Source organism: Salvelinus sp. IW2-2015, linkage group LG32 (assembly GCF_002910315.2).
Source record: "Salvelinus sp. IW2-2015 linkage group LG32, ASM291031v2, whole genome shotgun sequence".
In the NCBI taxonomy this organism is placed as follows: domain Eukaryota; kingdom Metazoa; phylum Chordata; class Actinopteri; order Salmoniformes; family Salmonidae; genus Salvelinus; species Salvelinus sp. IW2-2015.
This window is the reverse complement of record NC_036871.1, coordinates 29,051,993-29,069,947: the sequence shown is the minus strand read 5'-3', so window position 1 is coordinate 29,069,947 and position 17,955 is coordinate 29,051,993. Positions and strand designations below refer to the sequence as shown.

General features: G+C 42.8%; 3 protein-coding genes and 1 long non-coding RNA gene across 10 annotated transcripts in view; 3 read left to right on the top strand and 1 right to left on the bottom strand.

Annotated features, from left to right (window-relative positions):
* LOC139023495 (uncharacterized) overlaps positions 1–17,309 on the top strand; it is a 182,412-nt gene extending 165,103 nt beyond the window's left edge. Inside the window, exon 2 of the long non-coding RNA XR_011474631.1 lies at positions 14,847–17,309. This is a non-coding gene — a long non-coding RNA (uncharacterized lncRNA). The remainder of the gene's footprint in view (positions 1–14,846) is intronic.
* iba57 (iron-sulfur cluster assembly factor IBA57) lies at positions 893–3,132 on the top strand. Its single transcript, XM_023977996.1, has 3 exons — positions 893–1,400; positions 1,619–1,968; positions 2,397–3,132. The coding sequence occupies exons 1-3, from the start codon at positions 988–990 to the stop codon at positions 2,786–2,788; spliced, it is 1,155 nt and encodes a 384-aa protein (XP_023833764.1). The 5' UTR covers positions 893–987; the 3' UTR covers positions 2,789–3,132.
* LOC111956404 (2-oxoglutarate and iron-dependent oxygenase JMJD4-like) lies at positions 2,786–6,219 on the bottom strand (the record flags this gene model as incomplete). The annotated part of the gene is made up of 5 exons (XM_070436784.1): positions 2,786–4,139; positions 4,229–4,330; positions 4,456–4,720; positions 4,817–4,979; positions 6,087–6,219. Coding segments are annotated over 5 exons (849 nt in total), but the record flags the coding sequence as incomplete, so codon positions are not given.
* On the top strand, positions 6,848–13,152 carry snap47 (synaptosome associated protein 47). 7 transcript variants are annotated; one of them, XM_023977948.2, is made up of 6 exons: positions 6,848–6,864; positions 7,556–8,085; positions 8,338–8,837; positions 9,491–9,615; positions 11,809–11,951; positions 12,452–13,152. In XM_023977948.2, exons 2-6 carry the CDS (start codon positions 7,580–7,582, stop codon positions 12,465–12,467), a joined length of 1,290 nt encoding a protein of 429 aa, XP_023833716.1. In that variant the 5' UTR covers positions 6,848–6,864; positions 7,556–7,579; the 3' UTR covers positions 12,468–13,152. The 7 variants fall into 7 exon arrangements, with proteins under 7 accessions (XP_023833716.1, XP_023833715.1, XP_023833714.1 ...); XM_023977947.2 differs by lacking the exon at positions 6,848–6,864 and adding an exon at positions 6,934–7,061; XM_023977946.2 differs by lacking the exon at positions 6,848–6,864 and adding an exon at positions 7,046–7,176.
* Positions 17,310–17,955: the final 646 nt, after the last annotated feature.

The window sequence follows — 17,955 nt, the reverse complement described above, 5'->3', positions numbered from 1 at the left end:
CAGTCTTATTAACGTAAACTCACTCACTTTTGTACATCGCCTTGGTCCATACAATTGACCTTATTTTAGCGCCCCAAAAACGTAATACTTCCAGATCAACTGTAATGTCAATACCATTGTAAAGCACAATTTCTCCCCTTTCCAACATGATCAATTACATGACCCCACGCTGCCCGTTTCTGCATGATTCAAGAAGGCAATGAGCCCCGTCAGGTCTTTTTAAAAATGGCCGGTGGGGAAGCGAAACTAATGCGTGATAGTGAGAAGGAGAGATGTTGTGTGGGAAAATTGCTTTTTTTCACTCGATCTGTCCAACTTATCACCTTATCGCCTCTAAAATGTAAATAAAACACTATAAAGTTTATATAATGTGTCATTACATACCTATTTGAAGGTTTGTGTCGAATTTGAATCGGGTTTTTAGGGCGGTGCTAAAGTGATCTTAGAATTAAACAGCGGCTTTGAGAATGATGATCGCAATGATGACGCAAAAAATGACTAGGTATCCATCCCCCTTACCCCGTCACTGTCCATTTCTTGTTTTCAAAGGATGAGAGAAGTGCTACACCTGGTGGAGAGAGATTGTAAGACAGAAATATTTGCTTTATGCTTGCTGTACGTTACGACACGTCACGATGTAACGGAGGGTCCGTTTTTTCAACTTTTCTCCAATACTATAGAGCCATTACCATGTTGATCAACGCTTGAATAGCAACGTAGTTCACACCCCCGATTTTGAAGTCATCACAGTCGCTACAGTCCCATTTGTTTTCTTTGGAGCCTCGTTTGAATGTTGCGGTTGCGCACATTTGTACGGAATGGGGTGAGTTTACGGTTAACAGTGCTCTGAACACACGAATCTTCTGGAACGCACCCATCGTCGTGACGTAAACGCACGCAGTGCATTGTGGGATTCAAAATGGAGTTTGTTATCAAGATTTCAGCTGAAACGTCACGTCTCGGACTTATTTAACGCATTTTATTTAAATGTCCAGTTGCTGTTTTTCGCACACGTACCAAACAATGCACCGTATGGGATTGGTTTGTTTCGCTAGGGCCGCGGTTGGTCCAAACTCTTTACTTCGACTCTACTCACGCAATTTCAATGCTAGAAAATGTTCCGAACCCCGGTACCAGTGGACAGGTGCTTGGTGCCAAGCAGGGTTGACCAACATCAATAATTACAGTCAGGAAGCACGTAAGAATGAATTGGGACAGTATGTTTGCTATCATCTTCCACACAGGACCTTACTGAAAGTTCAAGGGCAAGATACAAGATCGTTTCTTCAAGGTATTGTAACCAATGACATGGAGCTCTTTGCAAAAGAGGAACAGAACGTTTTGTATGCGCACATGCTGAACGTTCAAGGAAGGACACTGTATGACATTATCATATACAGGTAATGCCTTATTGTAAAAGCTACATCTTGTTTACAGTCAGGCTAGCCATAACCTCAATTGTGGGCGCGGCTTGCTTATCTAACTACTAAGTTTCACATGGAAGTTACTGTGCAGCAGTTAAGACCGTTTCAATTAGTTACTAGAAACCCAGGCATGATATACATTTGAAGCACTCCCACATGATGGCTGACATGTTCTTTCTTTTATTGTTATTTAGGTTGAAAGTAGCAGAAGCGGGTTGTGGTGTTCTGGTCGAGTGTGACACCACCATAAAGGATGTAATTTTGAAACATTTGAAGGTGTACAAAATCCGCCGGCAGGTGAAGATCAGCACCTGTCCAGAGCTTTCTCTATGGGCTGTGTTGCCTCAGGGAACAGCCCCAGGCCACGAGAGGCCTAAGCCAGATCTCACTGCCCCAGAAAAAGCTCTGATGTGGGAGGAAGATCCGAGAACTGAAGCCATGGGCTGGAGGTTGGTGGTGGACAACAAAGTCGATCCTCTTGAAATGATTCCATGGTGTCAGCAAGGCGACTCAGAAGAGTACCACAGGCACCGCTATGCAATAGGTAGGATCAGCCAACTAGAGGTTTAAGTGGTGGAAATGGTTTGCTTGCCTCATCTAATACCATGTGGTGTAGCCAACTCTATGGTTGTATATTTTCAACTACTGGGTTGTTGTTATGCCATATACAATAGAACAGTTGGTTGCAGCATACGGTATGGGGTGGCAGGTAGCTTAGTGGTTAGAACGTTGGACTAGTAACCGAAAGGTTGCAAGATCAAGTCCCAGAGCTGACAAGGAAAACATCTGTCGTTCTGCCGCTGGACAAGGCAGTTAACCCACGGTTCCTAGGCCGTCATTGAAAATACGAATTTGTTCTTAACTGACTTGCCTAGTTAAATAAAGGTAAAATAAAAAATATGGCTAGCAGGGCTGTTGTATTGAAATTATTCCTGTAATCGCCCTATGTTTCTATCTACCTGTTTCTCTTAGGACTTCCTGAGGGGGTGAAGGACCTTCCTCCCGGGGTGGCTCTTCCTCTGGAGTCCAACCTGGTCTACATGCAGGGCATCAGCTTCAGTAAAGGCTGTTACATTGGCCAGGAGTTGACCGCCAGGACTCATCACACCGGGGTGGTGCGGAAGCGTCTGATGCCTGTACGCATGTCAGCACCAGCCGAAGGCCTGGAGGAAGGAGTATCGCTACAGACCCAGTCTGGCAAGCCAGCCGGGAAGCACAGGGCCGGGGTTGGAGAGCTGGGCCTGAGCCTGATCCGCCTGGCTCACGCTAAAGAGCCACTGACACTCAAGGCGTCAGAGGACACCACAGTGACTCTAGAGGCCTCCGTGCCAGACTGGTGGCCCAAAGACACTAAAGCAAAATGAGGATAGAGGTATTTATTGACCCCAACAATATGAAACAATATGAATATGAAACAAACAATATGTTCAAAAGAGCCATATAATTTCTACATGGATAGGGTCCATAGTTACATCTTCTCATTCCAAATTAATCTAATACAGTATTTAACTGGTACCACTAGCAGCCATATCTGACAATAGTTTTACTTTGTTTGCAGTATTGAAATTGCTTTAGATAGACTTTCTGAAATTATAATTTTCCTATCTTCCTTAACTATGCTGTTTGCCAGTTGTGCACCACCATTTACTAGCTATTGTCAGAAATATTACTATGCATCTCTGGTGTAATAAACATACAAGGACACAAAGTATGGATGTTTCTCATTTTCTCAACATCTCATTCACACAAAACATTCATAAACATATGTATTTCAAGACATCAGGCAAGTTATTTGGGCTACCTATCTCTGAAACCAAAGCCGTATCAACCAAATGTATTGATAAAGATGCTCAGAAAGGGATACAGTGGCCTACTCCTGGTAAAGGGAGTGCTGGCCTCTAGTGGAGTGTATGGTTTCTTTAATCTGCTGCAGTAAAATTTCATTTTTTTAAATTATTATTTTTATTTCACCTTTATTTAACCAGGTAGGCTAGTTGAGAACAAGTTCTCATTTACAACTGCGACCTGGCCAAGATAAAGCAAAGCAGTTTGACACATACAACAACACAGAGTTACACATGGAATAAACAAAAATAGTCAATAATACAGTAGAAAAAGTCTATATACAGTGTGTGCAAATGAGGTAGGAAAAGGGAGGTAAGGCAATAAATAGGCCATGGTGGCGAAGTAATTACAATATAGCAATTAAACACTGGAATGGTAGATGTGCAAGTAGAGATACTGGGGTGCAAAGGAGAAAAATAAATAAATACAGTATGGGGAGCTGTGAGCTGCTCTGACAGCTGGTGCTTAAAGCTAGTGAGGGAGATATGGGTCTCCAGCTTCAGTGATTTTTGCAGTTCGTTCCAATCATTGGCAGCAGAGAACTGGAAGGAAAGGCGGCCAAAGGAAGAATTGGCTTTGGGGGTGACCAGTGAGATATACCTGCTGGAGCGCGAGCTACGGGTGGGTGCTGTGTGAGCTCAGAGTTGAATGGTCCAGTTTCTTAGTCTTTGCAGAGCATGCATTCTAGAATGTGAGCCACCCTCTGCAGGTCACAGGCAGCGCGGTCAGGGTATCTGAAAGATGCAGGGGGTAATTTGAGGAGGCGTTTCCAGAGCAAGAGCTCAAGAAAGACATGCGGTTGTCAGCGACGATCTTTAGGAAAGAGGCAAACTCCCTGTAGTCAATCCCAGAGAAAGACTTCATGATGACCTGGAAAACAAAAACAGTTACTACAGACCACACAGCTTTTTAAAAATAAATCTGCTTTTGACATACAGTATCTCCAAGTGTTACTCCACTATCTCCCTCTGGACAGCAGACAGCTCGTTCTGAAGAAACTGCCACATAATGTACACATTGCAGCCATTCAACCAGTTATGGTTGATAGAGATGGTGTCTTCCTGCAGGATTATGAAACAAAAATGGGGTTATTACAGTTCAAAATTAGCCAGATGAGCTTATATGTGCTTAACTGGGAATGATTTACAAATAAGCTCTTGCACCACATCCAAACAGCAGCACTTACCAAATTATAAACCTGATGGTGCCAACCACTGAGCACAAGAATGATCTCGGCTTCCTGAATGATCTCTAGTGGTTGGCAGGCCTCATCAGAGTGTGGGAACTGCCCCTTGTCTTGAAGCTCGGGGGCAGTGACGTCATAAGCAAGGTTGCCATGGCTGTCTCGTAGAAACTCTTCTTGGCCCGGGGAATATAGAAGCCATTTTTTCCTGCCACAGATATTCACTGACCAGCTGTAGGAGCGAAACGCATCAGTGTAGAATGGCGTCCTATAGTGATGAGAGAAACAAGCATATGATGTTAAGGGAGAGTGAGATAAGAGGATATCCATATTAGGGTCTATAATGAAATATGTTTTGTTATACCATGAGTCTTTGGGTCCCATGTAGACGAAGCGGTAGTCGTCCACCTCCAAGGTATCCCAATACTCATTGAGCCAGTCAGAAGAAAAGAAGACTGGGGTGGTGTAAACGTGTTCAGGAAAACCCCTGTGGCAGAAAGGAAGGAACAGTTGAGCAATGTCTAAATCTAATCAAATTTAACATCAAATCAAATTTTATTGGTCACATACACATGGTTAGCAGATGTTAATGCGAGTGTAGCGAAATGCTTGTGCTTCTAGTTCCGACCATGCAGTAATATCTAACAAGTAATCTAACAATTTCACAACAACTACCTTATACACACAAGTGTAAAGGAATGTATAAGAATATGTACATATAAATATATGGATGAGCGATAGCCAAACGGCATAGGCAAGATGCAGTAGATGGCATAGAGTACAGTATATACAGTGGGGAGAACAAGTATTTGATACGCAAGGTCCCCCTGCTCAAGCCAGCGCATGTCCAGGCTCGTCTGAAGTTTGCCAATGACCATCTGGATGATCCAGAGGAGGAATGGGAGAAGGTCATGTGGTCTGATGAGACAAAAATAGAGCTTTTTGGTCTAAACTCCACTCGCCGTGTTTGGAAGAAGAAGAAGGATGAGTACAACCCCAAGAACACCATCCCAACCGTGAAGCATGGAGGTGGAAACATCATTCTTTCGGGATGCTTTTCTGCAAAGGGGACAGGACGACTGCACCATATTGAGGGGAGGATGGATGGGGCATTGAAGATGGGTCGTGGCTGGGTCTTCCAGCATGACAATGACCCGAAACACACAGCCAGGGCAACTAAGAAGTGGCTCCGTAAGAAGCATCTCAAGGTCCTGGAGTGGCCTAGCCAGTCTCCAGACCTGAACCCAATAGAAAATCTTTGGAGGGAGCTGAAAGTCCGTATTGCCCAGCGACAGCCCCGAAACCTGAAGGATCTGGAGAAGGTCTGTATGGAGGAGTGGGCCAAAATCCCTGCTGCAGTGTGTGCAAACCTGGTCAAGAACTACAGGAAACGTATGATCTCTGTAATTGCAAACAAAGGTTTCTGTACCAAAACAACTTATAAATGGGTTATTTGTTCATCATAACTGCAGCACAAATTATATCAGATAATTCCACAGACGATGACATATGGCTGTCAAATCACAGATCAGAACAGCCCTTGCATAGGTTAATCAAACTCGTTCATTTCACACCAACATTATGAATACAAAGTTACCGGGCATTGTAATAGATCTGTAACAACATTTATTTACCAAATTGCTGCAGCAGTTTCTGGAAGGTTGGTTTCCCCTCTTCAGTGACCCACTGTTTTCTGCATGTCCAGTCTAATGAATTTCCTCGAGAACATGCATGGGTGGTTGGAAAGTAAGTACTTTTTAAAGAATTTGGAATAGCTCAACTCCTTCTCTATGTAATCCACAAAGTGCGATGACCAGAATTGTTCATAGGATTGCCTTGGTATTTTGACAAGGCTGCAGCAGTTATAGTAAGACTCCTTTTCCATGATATTCAATAATGTAAACAAATCCTGGATATAGCTAACTAGTTAGCAAGCAATTAAAACTGGCGACGTACCTACGATATAACTATATAATGTCATATGTCACGTCAATCCCTCTGCCACAATTTTTGGATTTGCATTACAAAGATATGTCGAAAATTTGGAGGGTCTGGTTCGTTTATTCGAACCTAAAAATAGCTTTCTATTTGACATGCTATGGCTATGATATTCAGTTTGCATTGCAGGGGAACACATGTATCGATGCACAAGCCCAATATTAATTACAAAGCTACATTTGTTAAAATAAATTGCACCTTATTGTTTCCGTACATCTTGAACATTGTCTGCTAATTCAACGTTGTCTTAAAAATACAATTTATGTTGTACATATAAGCAACGAAATTAGACAATCATGTTAATCTACACATTTAAGGTAGCAGGATCATTGTTTCTAGACGGACTGTAAACATGTCTGTACTGAGAACCTGCCGTTGTTCCACTTCCTTAACAAATCAGTCGCCTTCAAACAGGTGTTTTTATTTAATTTTACGAATTATTAAACTGACAGATTGAAATATATATATTCACAGGACAACTGTACTCGAATAAAAATAACTTTTGCACAATCGATAATATTAGCGCCTTGCCCAACATTGCAAAATTGTTGCCATTGATTTCCTGGAATAGTCATAACCCTGCAGGAGCTCACGTGCCAGGTTTCTATAAAGTAAACAAAAACATGAACGTTGAATGGTCGCTAGCTATTTTGTTTGGTTACAGCTATTCTTTAGTTTGCACACGAATGTAATTTAATGCAAAATACATTTTATTTTAATTTAGAGGTAAGCTTATGATGATGACTGCTGGCTGGATAACTAGCTAACGTTAGATAGCTTCCTGGCGTATTATGATTATGCATGTTTTTCTTGCAAGCTAGCAATCTTAGCATATACACAGTGGCCCTAGCAAAGTAACGTTAACTAGTGCACGGTAACGTATGTTTCTAGCTGTAACGTTAGTGCCCTACTGTAGGTCTAAATAGCTAGTCCAAAATTCATTGATTACCATGATGACATCTAGCTAGCTACTTGAAATACCTAGCTAGTAGTTCCAAAGGTTTAGGGTCTAATCTTTAATCTTGATTAACATCTTGACCTTGATTCAAATACTCTGTTATTTCTAATATGACATCTGAACTTATGTTCACCCCTCTTTACCTAGGTGAGCATCTGAAGCCAAGTCAAGATGACAAGCCCAAACCGAGACATCCCCATCCACAGCTGGCCAGGCTCCTACTACATCAACAGCGAGAAGCGCTGGGAGGCCGGGACCCTGTCCCTGACCCGCACCATATTGCGCTTCACCTCAGACCAGAGCAAAGAGAACCTGGTTGGCTTCCGCCTCACCAGGATCATGGAGATCAAGATGGAGTCGTCCAGCTTCATCTTCAGCACTCTGACTGTGTTGGAGCAGGGGAATCTCAAGCATTGGTTCGGCTCACTGAGGCCCAACCGGTTGGTGGTCTACAATGTCCTGGAGCATTTCTGGAGGGAGAGGTTGTTGTCCCCCTCTACTGTGGTCCAGGGGGCCGAGGCACAGCCCACCAAGGGGAGGGGGCTGATTAATCTGGTGGCGGGGGCTCAAAGTCGGCTAGAGGACACAGGGAATGTCCTCCACCACCAGGGAGAGCAGTTTGATAACGTCATGCAGGGCCTGGACAAGATCGACTCTGATCTGGGCGTGGCAGACAAGTAAGGAGGATTTTGATATTGTATTCTACCTCTGGGCCTTGTCATGTAACTGTTTTATTGTTTTTATGTTTTCAAATATTGTAGCTTGCCATGGATATTGTCTGACGTTTTGATGCCTTTCTATTTACATATAGTAGTAAAGAATTGAGATTGGATAGAGATAATCCAGAAGATGTTTACCTTTTTTGATTTGTGTGAACCGTCACTGAATTAGATGGATTCCTCTAACTTCTGTCACCATTCACTCCGCAGGCTACTGTCTGAACTGCAGTCTCCCCCTTGGTGGCCTTTTGGCAAATTACCCTGGAAGAGTCAGCAGGATGCCAATGCTGAGCATGCTGCCAGAGAGGCCACTTGTAAGGGAAGAGCAACAGGCAAGCACAGAGTGATCACCAGCATACCAGCCATCGTTTCCAGAGGTGGAGACTCGGACCTGAAGCCTGGCTGCTTGATGGTGATGGTCTCCTCTTTAGAAGTCCGAGACACAAACTATGTGCTCCTCCACCGCTTTGAGAGGGACGAGGTGGATGACATCCGGGTGCACAACCCTTATGAGATCAGTGTGAGGCAGAGGTTCATTGGGAAGCCAGACATATGCTTCAGACTCCTGTCGGCTAAAATGCCGGAGGCCATGTCTGTGCTAGAGATGCAGTATAAGAAGAAGGTGGAGTACACGAGTGAGTACTCTGCCTTTAAGATGACCCCAGCCACAACCCCAGGTGACCAGGATCAAGGTTCAATATGGAATGCAGGTAAGAACTGTAGATTTCACCTCTGAAGTCACAGGCAGGTGTTCTTCTTTGTTTATTTTGTATTGCACATTGGTTTGTATTTGACCACCAAGTGGCAGTAAAGGTCTGTATTTTAGCATTAGTTTAATATACATCTTTGAAATTACTTTAGGCTCTCTTGAGGCTCAAATGTCATGATACACTCTAGATCAGGGTTCCCGAATAGGCGGCCCGTGGGCCAAATTCGACCTGTGGTTGATTTTATTTGGCACCCCAAGTTTTCTGATTAAAAACATATATCATTTTTGTTGTTTGACATAAGACTGTAAAATCCCCAGGATATCAGCTCAAAGTGTATTTTAATTTCGGAAATCTGTTCCCAAGTGCTCCCACACATAACTGTTCGTATTCCAATGTAATCAAGGTTTTAAAGGATTCTGTGTTTGTCAAATACTATATCTGTTTGGGATTCTTGCAGTCAATTTTGCTGTATACAAATTATTTATAACTATGTTGACCCCTGCTCTAGATTATTGATTTATTACACAATTCTGCCTTTTATGTTATGAGCTTTCCCCCATACATTATCATGGGGATACTGTGACGCTCATAGGATGATAATTTGTTTGTTTGAGTTGCCTTCTCATTGTATCTCTGTCCCCCTTCCGGGGCAGCAGGCTTGCAGCAGTACCAGGAGACAGAGGTCCCCAGTACGGTCCCAGCAGGAGAGCTTTCCCAGGTGCATTTACATGTCCTTAAGCCAGAGGTTACTCAGGCTGAGGTTCAGGAGCTCCGACAGGTGAGAGATCTCTCCTTCTGTAAACTAAAGCATGTGATCCTATGGAAGCCTAACCCTATAACAGTCTAAAGTTATACTGCCCTTACATTTTCTCTCTTTCTGCTTAATACCTGTCCTGTAGACACCTGTTTTGTATGTAGAGGAAATGCATAATTGAATAACCATGTTAAGATTCAGTAAAAGTATAGCAGGTTTTAAAGAACAAGCATAACTTTGCCTATGGAAATCATGGGAAAATAAATGCTCTATTTCCATTCCAAACAGAGATTCACTGTAATGATTTAGATTTGTCAAATTATATTTTATATGTAAGTTGGTGAGACCACAAACCAAACTCCAATGGGTTTAAGAGAGAGAGAGGAGAGAGGGAAAGATACATGGCCAGCTATTTGGTCAACTTTTCTGGTCAGACAGTGTATAAAGTATTTCCATTCAAAGCCATAATGTTGAACAGGGTGAGCTCCATACATGGTCTATGGTCGCGAGACATAAACAGTGACGCAAATGCAGTCAATTATTTTTTATTTAACACATTATTATAAGTTGCTCAGAATGCTGTATTCCATATTAAACCTCTTCAAAACACAACATTTTGTGTATATCTAAGACCACATATGTAATTGGTTGGTGAACCGTTACAGGTATGTTGTCATTTTCATAATCCTCCTGAAACATAGGCTACAGTCTCTCCAGACATGGATGTTTCTTACTGTCCCATAAGCAATTCTATAAAGCTGAATGAAGCTAAGATTGAATGAGCCTTTTGTGGAAACTGCGTTTACAACGGAATAGTTAGTTAGGTATTACAAGTTAAGTATTGAACACTTCAGAATGGTCTCAATACGATTGTATCTCAATATAGTTTTATATATAATCATTTTACAAACAAATCGATCATGTAAGTGACGTTTTTCTCAATTAGTCTGTGTACAATTCAGGGATGTGTATTCTTTCTCTATCAATGGATTATTATGTTGTGCTGATAAGTCTTAATGGTTCTTTTGAACTACAAAGCCTGCCACTTTCTCAAGTGATACAATAGTACACTTTTTGACACACCCAACCCTTCTCTTGAAGTCATTCATATCATGATTAGAACCTATAGTGAGAGCCCCTCGTTGAGAGCCACTTTCAACCTTATTTCCTACCCAAGTGTATAGCAAATAGACCCTTTTGTCAAAAGATATTTGATACAGATTATCAATAGGTTTATTGTTCAAATCAGTTAAATATTTACAGTTCTTTATGTCCTAAACAAATTCCTACGAGTCGAGTCACCTCACCTCACCTTTCATCAGTTTACTGAGGTTATTAGCCTGTTTTTTTAAACTTGTGTGTATTTTACTAACATATCTGACTAAGTTAATACACCCAAACAAACCACATTTTCAAGCAGTGGTGTGATGATATTGAACTTGAGCAGTAGGACTGAGTTAAAGGTCCTGTGCACATTGTTTCTGTGTCACTTACTGGCAGTTGAAAACGTACATAATGTCAATAGGTGTGTGTGTGAGCATGTGTAGGATAACATAATATTAGTTCAGAAACCACGATGGTGGGGTTTGGAGTGAATGTTTATTAGGTTTTGCTTGGCACAACGCAGTTTATTTTAGATGTTCCATTGACCATTACATACACAGTTGTTGGAGCTTGGAGATGGAGTTGCAGAATTCCCTGAACACATGGAAAGTTGAAATAACATTTAATTTGACTTGTTTGTTATCGATGACCAGAGGAGTACCTCGGTCAAACCACCATGTGCTTGAGTATCATATACTAGTCACATGAATATTGTTTCACATGGAGATTGTGTCTTCAACTAGCGATGTAAATTCAGTTATTATAGATTGTTTTCTTTCTGTCTCCTTGGCCCCGGCAGGCAGTGGAAGAAGAGTTATGACTGAGAAGAAAGTGTTATTCCTCCTCTCTGCTCATCTCCCCCGTCTTTTCCACTGACTGACTCACTCCCTCTCCTCTCAGGACATAACGCCTAGACAAGACACTTTTCCCCCCACATCAAGAAACAGAATTACTCCCACAGACCTAGGTCAAATACATATGTCAAATACTTGAGCTGCACTTGATTTACTTTGCCCTGTAAAGTGAAACAGAAGAAATGGATCCAAAAGTGCGAACCACTAGCTAAATCAAGCGTGTGTGTGTGCCTATATGTTTCTCTCCCTGTTCTCTCAGATGCTAATGCAGCTGAAAAATCTTGCTCTGGAGGCTGAGACTGAGCTGGAGAGGCAAGACGAGGCCCTGGATGTTCTGACCACCTCTACGGACCAGGCCACCATGCACATAGACAAACACACCTGCCGCATGAAAAGGCTGCTGTAACTAACTCACTTACAACACAATGCAGAAATGCACTGTGAGCTTCTGTTGCCTTACGACAAATGTATTCTGTTAGAAAGTTGTTGTACTGTACCTCTATATTTGAGGTTCCATAACCATTGAAACCAGATTTTACCATCTGCTTCGTTGTAACACATCAAGTTATGTCTTAGCCTCAGGTGTAATCATACACCCTTACCTCATTGTAACATGTAAAATATAGAAATTGATGTTCCTCTCAATGTGGTAATTACTGACCAGTCCACTAGATGTTATTTACTCCAAGGTGAGGAAGCATTCACTCTCATCAGCACTTTGTGGAGATATCGTCCTCTTAGCATTGACAAACCATGAATAGATCCAAACTTGGTTGTTGTTGACGGGAGGTTGGACAGACAGAATGGTCTCTGTCACACATGTAATCCATGGTTTCTGATGCTGTACTTAAATCACAGTGAGGAACGATTGTCACACGTGTTTTTTCCTTCTTCTTTTTCAGTTGCAGGTGTCAGTAAAGCCATCCCCCTCCCTCCATGCACATGGTTTCCCTCCAGCTCCAAGTGTTGCATGTTCCCATGTTTCTGCTGAGTAAAGTGATGCATCAAGTGGGATCTGTAGAACTGTAAGGTTTGCAGTGGGTATGTAACATGTAGCAACGGCCGTTGAAACTGTGTCCCTTGAAATACACGGAATACTGTACAGAGCCCCTACTCTAAGTCAATTCCTATTCCATAATGTTCCGTACTAGAGAAAGCAGGGAGTAACTCACAATAGGTTGTCTCTCTAACATTATCATTGGAATTAGGAATATCTGTATAATCTTGTGTATATGAATGACTTGCATATTTCTATGCTGTAGTATACTCGATGTTCTACTGAAATGTAATTATTGTCTCGCTATCATATGTGAACTTGCGATAAACTGTTATTTAAACTCAATATCTGGTAAATAATGCTTTTCTCCGTAAAAATAATGCCCAACGCTCCCCATGCTACTGTACTGTAGAGAGCAGAGGAAGTATTTGAGTGGCGTGTAATTATACAATAAAACACATTTACATAAAATACAGACGAATGGCTTTAAGTAGTACAGTACAACCCGCCCAGTTCATAAAAGGCAATTGACACTGAAACAAAATATAAATGCAACATGTTAACTGTTGGTTTCATGAGTTGAAATAAAAGATCCCAGAAATATTCCATGCGCGCAAAAAGCTTATTTCTCTCAAATTTTGTTCACAAATTTGTTTACATCCCTGTTAGTGAGCATTTCTCCTTTTCCAAGATAATCCATCCACCTGGCAGGTGTGTTATATCAAGAAGATGATTAAACAGCGTGATCATTACACAGGTGCACTTTGTGCTGGGGACAATAAAAGGTCACTATAAAATGTGCAGTTTTGTCACACAACACAATGCCACAGATGTTTTGAGGGGGCGTGCAATTGGCATGCTGACTACAGGAATGTCCACCATAGCTGTTGCCAGAGAATTGAATGTTAATTTCTCTACCATAAGCCGCCTCCAACATCGTTTTAGAGAATTTGGCAGTACGTCTAACTGGTCTCACAACCGCAGACCAGGTGTATTCACGCCAGCCCAGGATCTCCACATCCGGCTTTTTCACCTGCGGTATTGTCTGAGAGAAGCCACCAGGGACAGCTGATGAAACTGTGGGTTTGCACAACCAAAGAATTTCTGCACAAACTGTCAGAAACCGTCTCGGGAAGCACATCTGCGCGCTCGTTGTCCTCACCAGGGTCTTGACCTGACTGCAGTTCGTCGTTGTAACTGACTTCAGTCGGCAAATGCTCAAACGCTTTTCACGGATGAATCACGGTTTCAACTGTACCGGGCAGATGGCAGACAGCGTAGCGTGTATGATGTCGCGTGGGCGAGCGGTTTGCTGATGTCAATGTTGTGAAGAGAGTGCCCCATGGTGGCTGTGGGGTTAAGGTATGGGCAAGCAAAAGCTACAGACAATGAGCACAATTGCATTTTATCAATGGCAATTTGAATGCACAGAGATACTGTGACAAGATCCTGAGGCCCATTGTCATGCCATTCATCCGCTGCCATCACCTCATGTTTCAGCATGATAATGCACGTCCCCATGTCGCAAGGATCTGTACACAATTTCTGGAAGCTGAAAATGTCCCAGTTCTTCCATGGTCTGCATACTCACCAGACATGTCACCCATTGAACATGTTTGGGATGCTCTATCTACGTGTACAACAGCGTGTTCCTGTTCCCGCCAATATCCAGCAACTTCGCACAGCCATTGAAGAGGAGTGGGACAACATTCCACAGGTCACAATCAACAGCCTGATCAACTCTATGTGAAGGAGATGTCTATGCGAATGAAATGTGTCGCACTGCACGAGGCAAATTATGGTTACACCAGATACTGACCGGCTTTCTGATCCACGCCCCTACTTAAAAAAAACTATAGTTTGTTAACAAGACATTTGTGGAGTGGTTGAAAAACGAGTTTTAATGACTCCTGACTTCAACTGTAGGTTGGAGTCATTAAAACTCATTTTTCAACCACTCCACAAATTTCTTGTTAACAAACTAGTTTTGGCAAGTTGGTTAGGACATCTACTTTGTGCATGACACAAGTAATTTTTCCAACAATTGTTTACAGACAGATTATTTAACTTATAATTCACTGTATCACAATTCCAGTGGGTCAGAAGTTTACATACACTAAGTTGACTGTGCCTTTAAACAGCTTGAAAAATTCAAGAAAATTATGACATGGCTTCTGATAGGCTAGTTGACATAATTTGAGTCAATTGGAGGTGTACCTGTGGATGTATTTTAAGGCCTACCTTCAAACTCAGTGCCTCTTTGCTTGACATCATGGGAAAATCCAAGGAAATCAGCCAAGACTTCAGAAGAAGAATTGTAGACCTCCACAAGTCTGGTTCATCCTTGGGAGCAATTTCCAAATGCATGAAGGTACCACGTTCATCTGTACAAACAATAGTACGCAAGTATAAACACCATGGGACCACGCAGCCGTCATACCGCTCAGGAAGGAGATGCGTTCTGTCTCCTAGAGATGAACGTACTCTGGTGTGAAAAGTGCAAATCAATCCCAGAACAACAGCAAAGGACCTTGTGAAGATGCTGGATGAAACAAGTACAAAAGTATCTAAATCCACAGTAAAACGAGTCCTATATCGACATAACCTGAAAAGCCGCTCAGCAAGGAAGAAGCCACTGCTCCAAAACCACCATAAAAAAAGCCAGACTACGGTTTGCAACTGCACATGGGGACAAAGATCGTACTTTTTGGAGAAATGTCCTCTGGTCTGATGAAACAAAAATAGAGCTGTTTGGCCATAATGACCATCGTTATGTTTGGAGGAAAAAGGGGGCGGCTTGAAAGCCGATGAACACAATCCCAACCGTGAATCACATGGGTGTAAGCATCATGTTGTGGAGGTGCTTTGCTGCAGTATGGAATGGTGCACAAAATAGATGGCATCATGAGGCAGGAAAATTATGTGGATATATTGAAGCAACATCTCAAGACATCAGTCAGGAAGTTAAAGCTTGGTCGCAAATGGGTCTTCCAAATGGACAATGACCCCAAGCATACTTACAGAGTGGTGGCAAAATGGCTTAAGGACAACAAAGTCAAGGTATTGGAATGGCCATCACAAAGCCCTGACCTCAATCCTATAGAACATTTGTGGGCAGAACTGAAAAAGCGTGTGCGAACAAGGACGCCTACAAACCTGACTCAGCTACACCAGCTCTGAGGAATGGGTGAATTGTGGGAAGCTTGTGGAAGGCTACTCGAAACGTTTGACCCAAGTTAAGCAATTTAAAGGCAATGCTACCATAAACTAATTGAGTGTATGTAAACTTCTGACCCACTGGGAATGTGATGAAAGAAATAAATCATTCTCTCTACTATTATTCTGACATTTCACTTTTTTTCTTCTTTTTTTTCTCCCTAATTTCGTGGTATCCAATTGTTAGTAGTTACTATCTTGTCTCATCACTACAACTCCCGTACGGGCTCGGGAGAGACGAAGGTCGAAAGCCATGCGTCCTCCGTAACACAACCCAACCAAGCCGCACTGCTTCTTAACACAGCGCGCATCCAACCTGGAAGCCAGCCGCACCAATGTGTCGGAGGAAACACCGTGCACCTGGCGACCTGGTTAGCGCGCACTGCGCCCGGCCCGCCACAGGAGGGTTAGCGCGCACTGCGCCCGGCCCGCCACAGGAGTCGCTAGTGAGACTAGGATATCCCTCCTGGCCAAACCCTCCCTAACCCGGACGACGCTAGGCCAATTGTGCGTCGCCCCACGGACCTCCCGGTCCAGAGTGTCTGGTGGCACAGCTAGCACTGCGATGCAGTGCCCTAGACCACTGCGCCACCCGGGTTTGTGGTGATCCTAGCTGACCTAAGACAAAGTGGTGATCCTAGCTGACCTAAGACAGTGAATTTTTACTAGGATTAAATGTCAGGAATTGTGAAAAACTGAGTTTTTAAATGTATTTGGCAAAGGTGTATGTAAACTTCTGACTTCAACTGTAAATATTTGTATTCCCAGTCATGTGAAATTCATAGTATAGGGCCTAATGAATTGATTTAAGTTGACTGATTTACTGATATGAACTATAACTAAGTAAAATCTTTGAAATTGTTGCATGTTGCGTTTATTTTGGTTCAGTGTAGTTCCCTTTATTAATTTAAGAATGATAATGAATAGAAAACAAAACGGGCAACATAACAACACTCGGAGAAAGGCAAAGCAAGGCAACACCCAATAATAACAAGGTTCACATGTGACAAATTGGCATGGAGATTGTCAAAACTATGGCAAACGAGATGGAAGTGGAAGCTATTTACTATTGAAAGGTCTCCATGCGTGTCGGTCCCTGGCCTGTTGAATGAAAGTGAGTGCAGAGTAAACAGGCCTGTTGTTATTACATCCTGTTGGCACCAGGAGTTGGTTTGGTATCTGCTCACCGCCCCTGCTCACACACACATACGCACACCACCCAAGTTGTGGCCACGGGTAGGGGCCACTAGCTTTCACGAGAGGGGACCACCAGGAGCCAAAAGCCCAGATTAACCAGATTTGGTAGCATGCGATGGGGTGGCGGTACTCTCAATAATGACTCAGGAAGAAGATAAACTGGTTTGCAAAGAAGACTGGCGACCTCTCAAATGTCTCAGCCCGGGTCCATCACTGGGATGTGATCCTACACTAAAGATGTAATAAATTGAGAATGAACACTTGTCATGAGTTACAGTGCCTTCGGAAAAGATTCAGACCCCTTGACTTTTTCCACATTTTGGTACGGTACAGCCTTATTCTAAAATGTATTTAAAAAATTTAAATTAGCATCAGTCCACACACAATACCCCATAATGGCAAAGCAAAAACAGGATTTTAGAAATGTTTGCTAATAAAAAATAATAAATGAAATACCACATTTACAAAAGTATTCAGACCCTTTACTCAGTACTTTGTTCAAGCACCTTTGGCAGCTAATACAGCCTCGAGACTTCTTGGGTATGACGCTACAAGCTTGGCACACCTGTATTTGGGGAGAGTTTTTTCAATTCTTCTCTGCAGATCCTCTCAAGCTCTGTCAGGGTGGATGGGGTGCGTCGCTGCACATCTGTTTTCAGGTCTCCCCAGAGGTGTTCGATCGGGTTTAAGTCCAGGCTCTGGCTTTGCCACTCAAGGACATTCAGAGACTTGTCCCGAAGCCACTGCTGCGTTGTCTTGGCTGTATGCTTAGGGTCGTTGTCCTGTTGGAAGGTGAACGTTCACCCCAGTCTGAGGGACACTTGGCATTCAGGCCAAAGAGTTCAATCTTGGTTTCATCAGACCAGAGAATCTTGTTTCTCATGGTCTGAGAGTCTTTAGGTGCTTTTTGGGAAACTCCAAGCGGGCTGTCATGTGCCTTTTACTGAGGCGTGGCTTCCATCTGGCCTCTCTACCATAAAGGCCTGATTGGTGGAG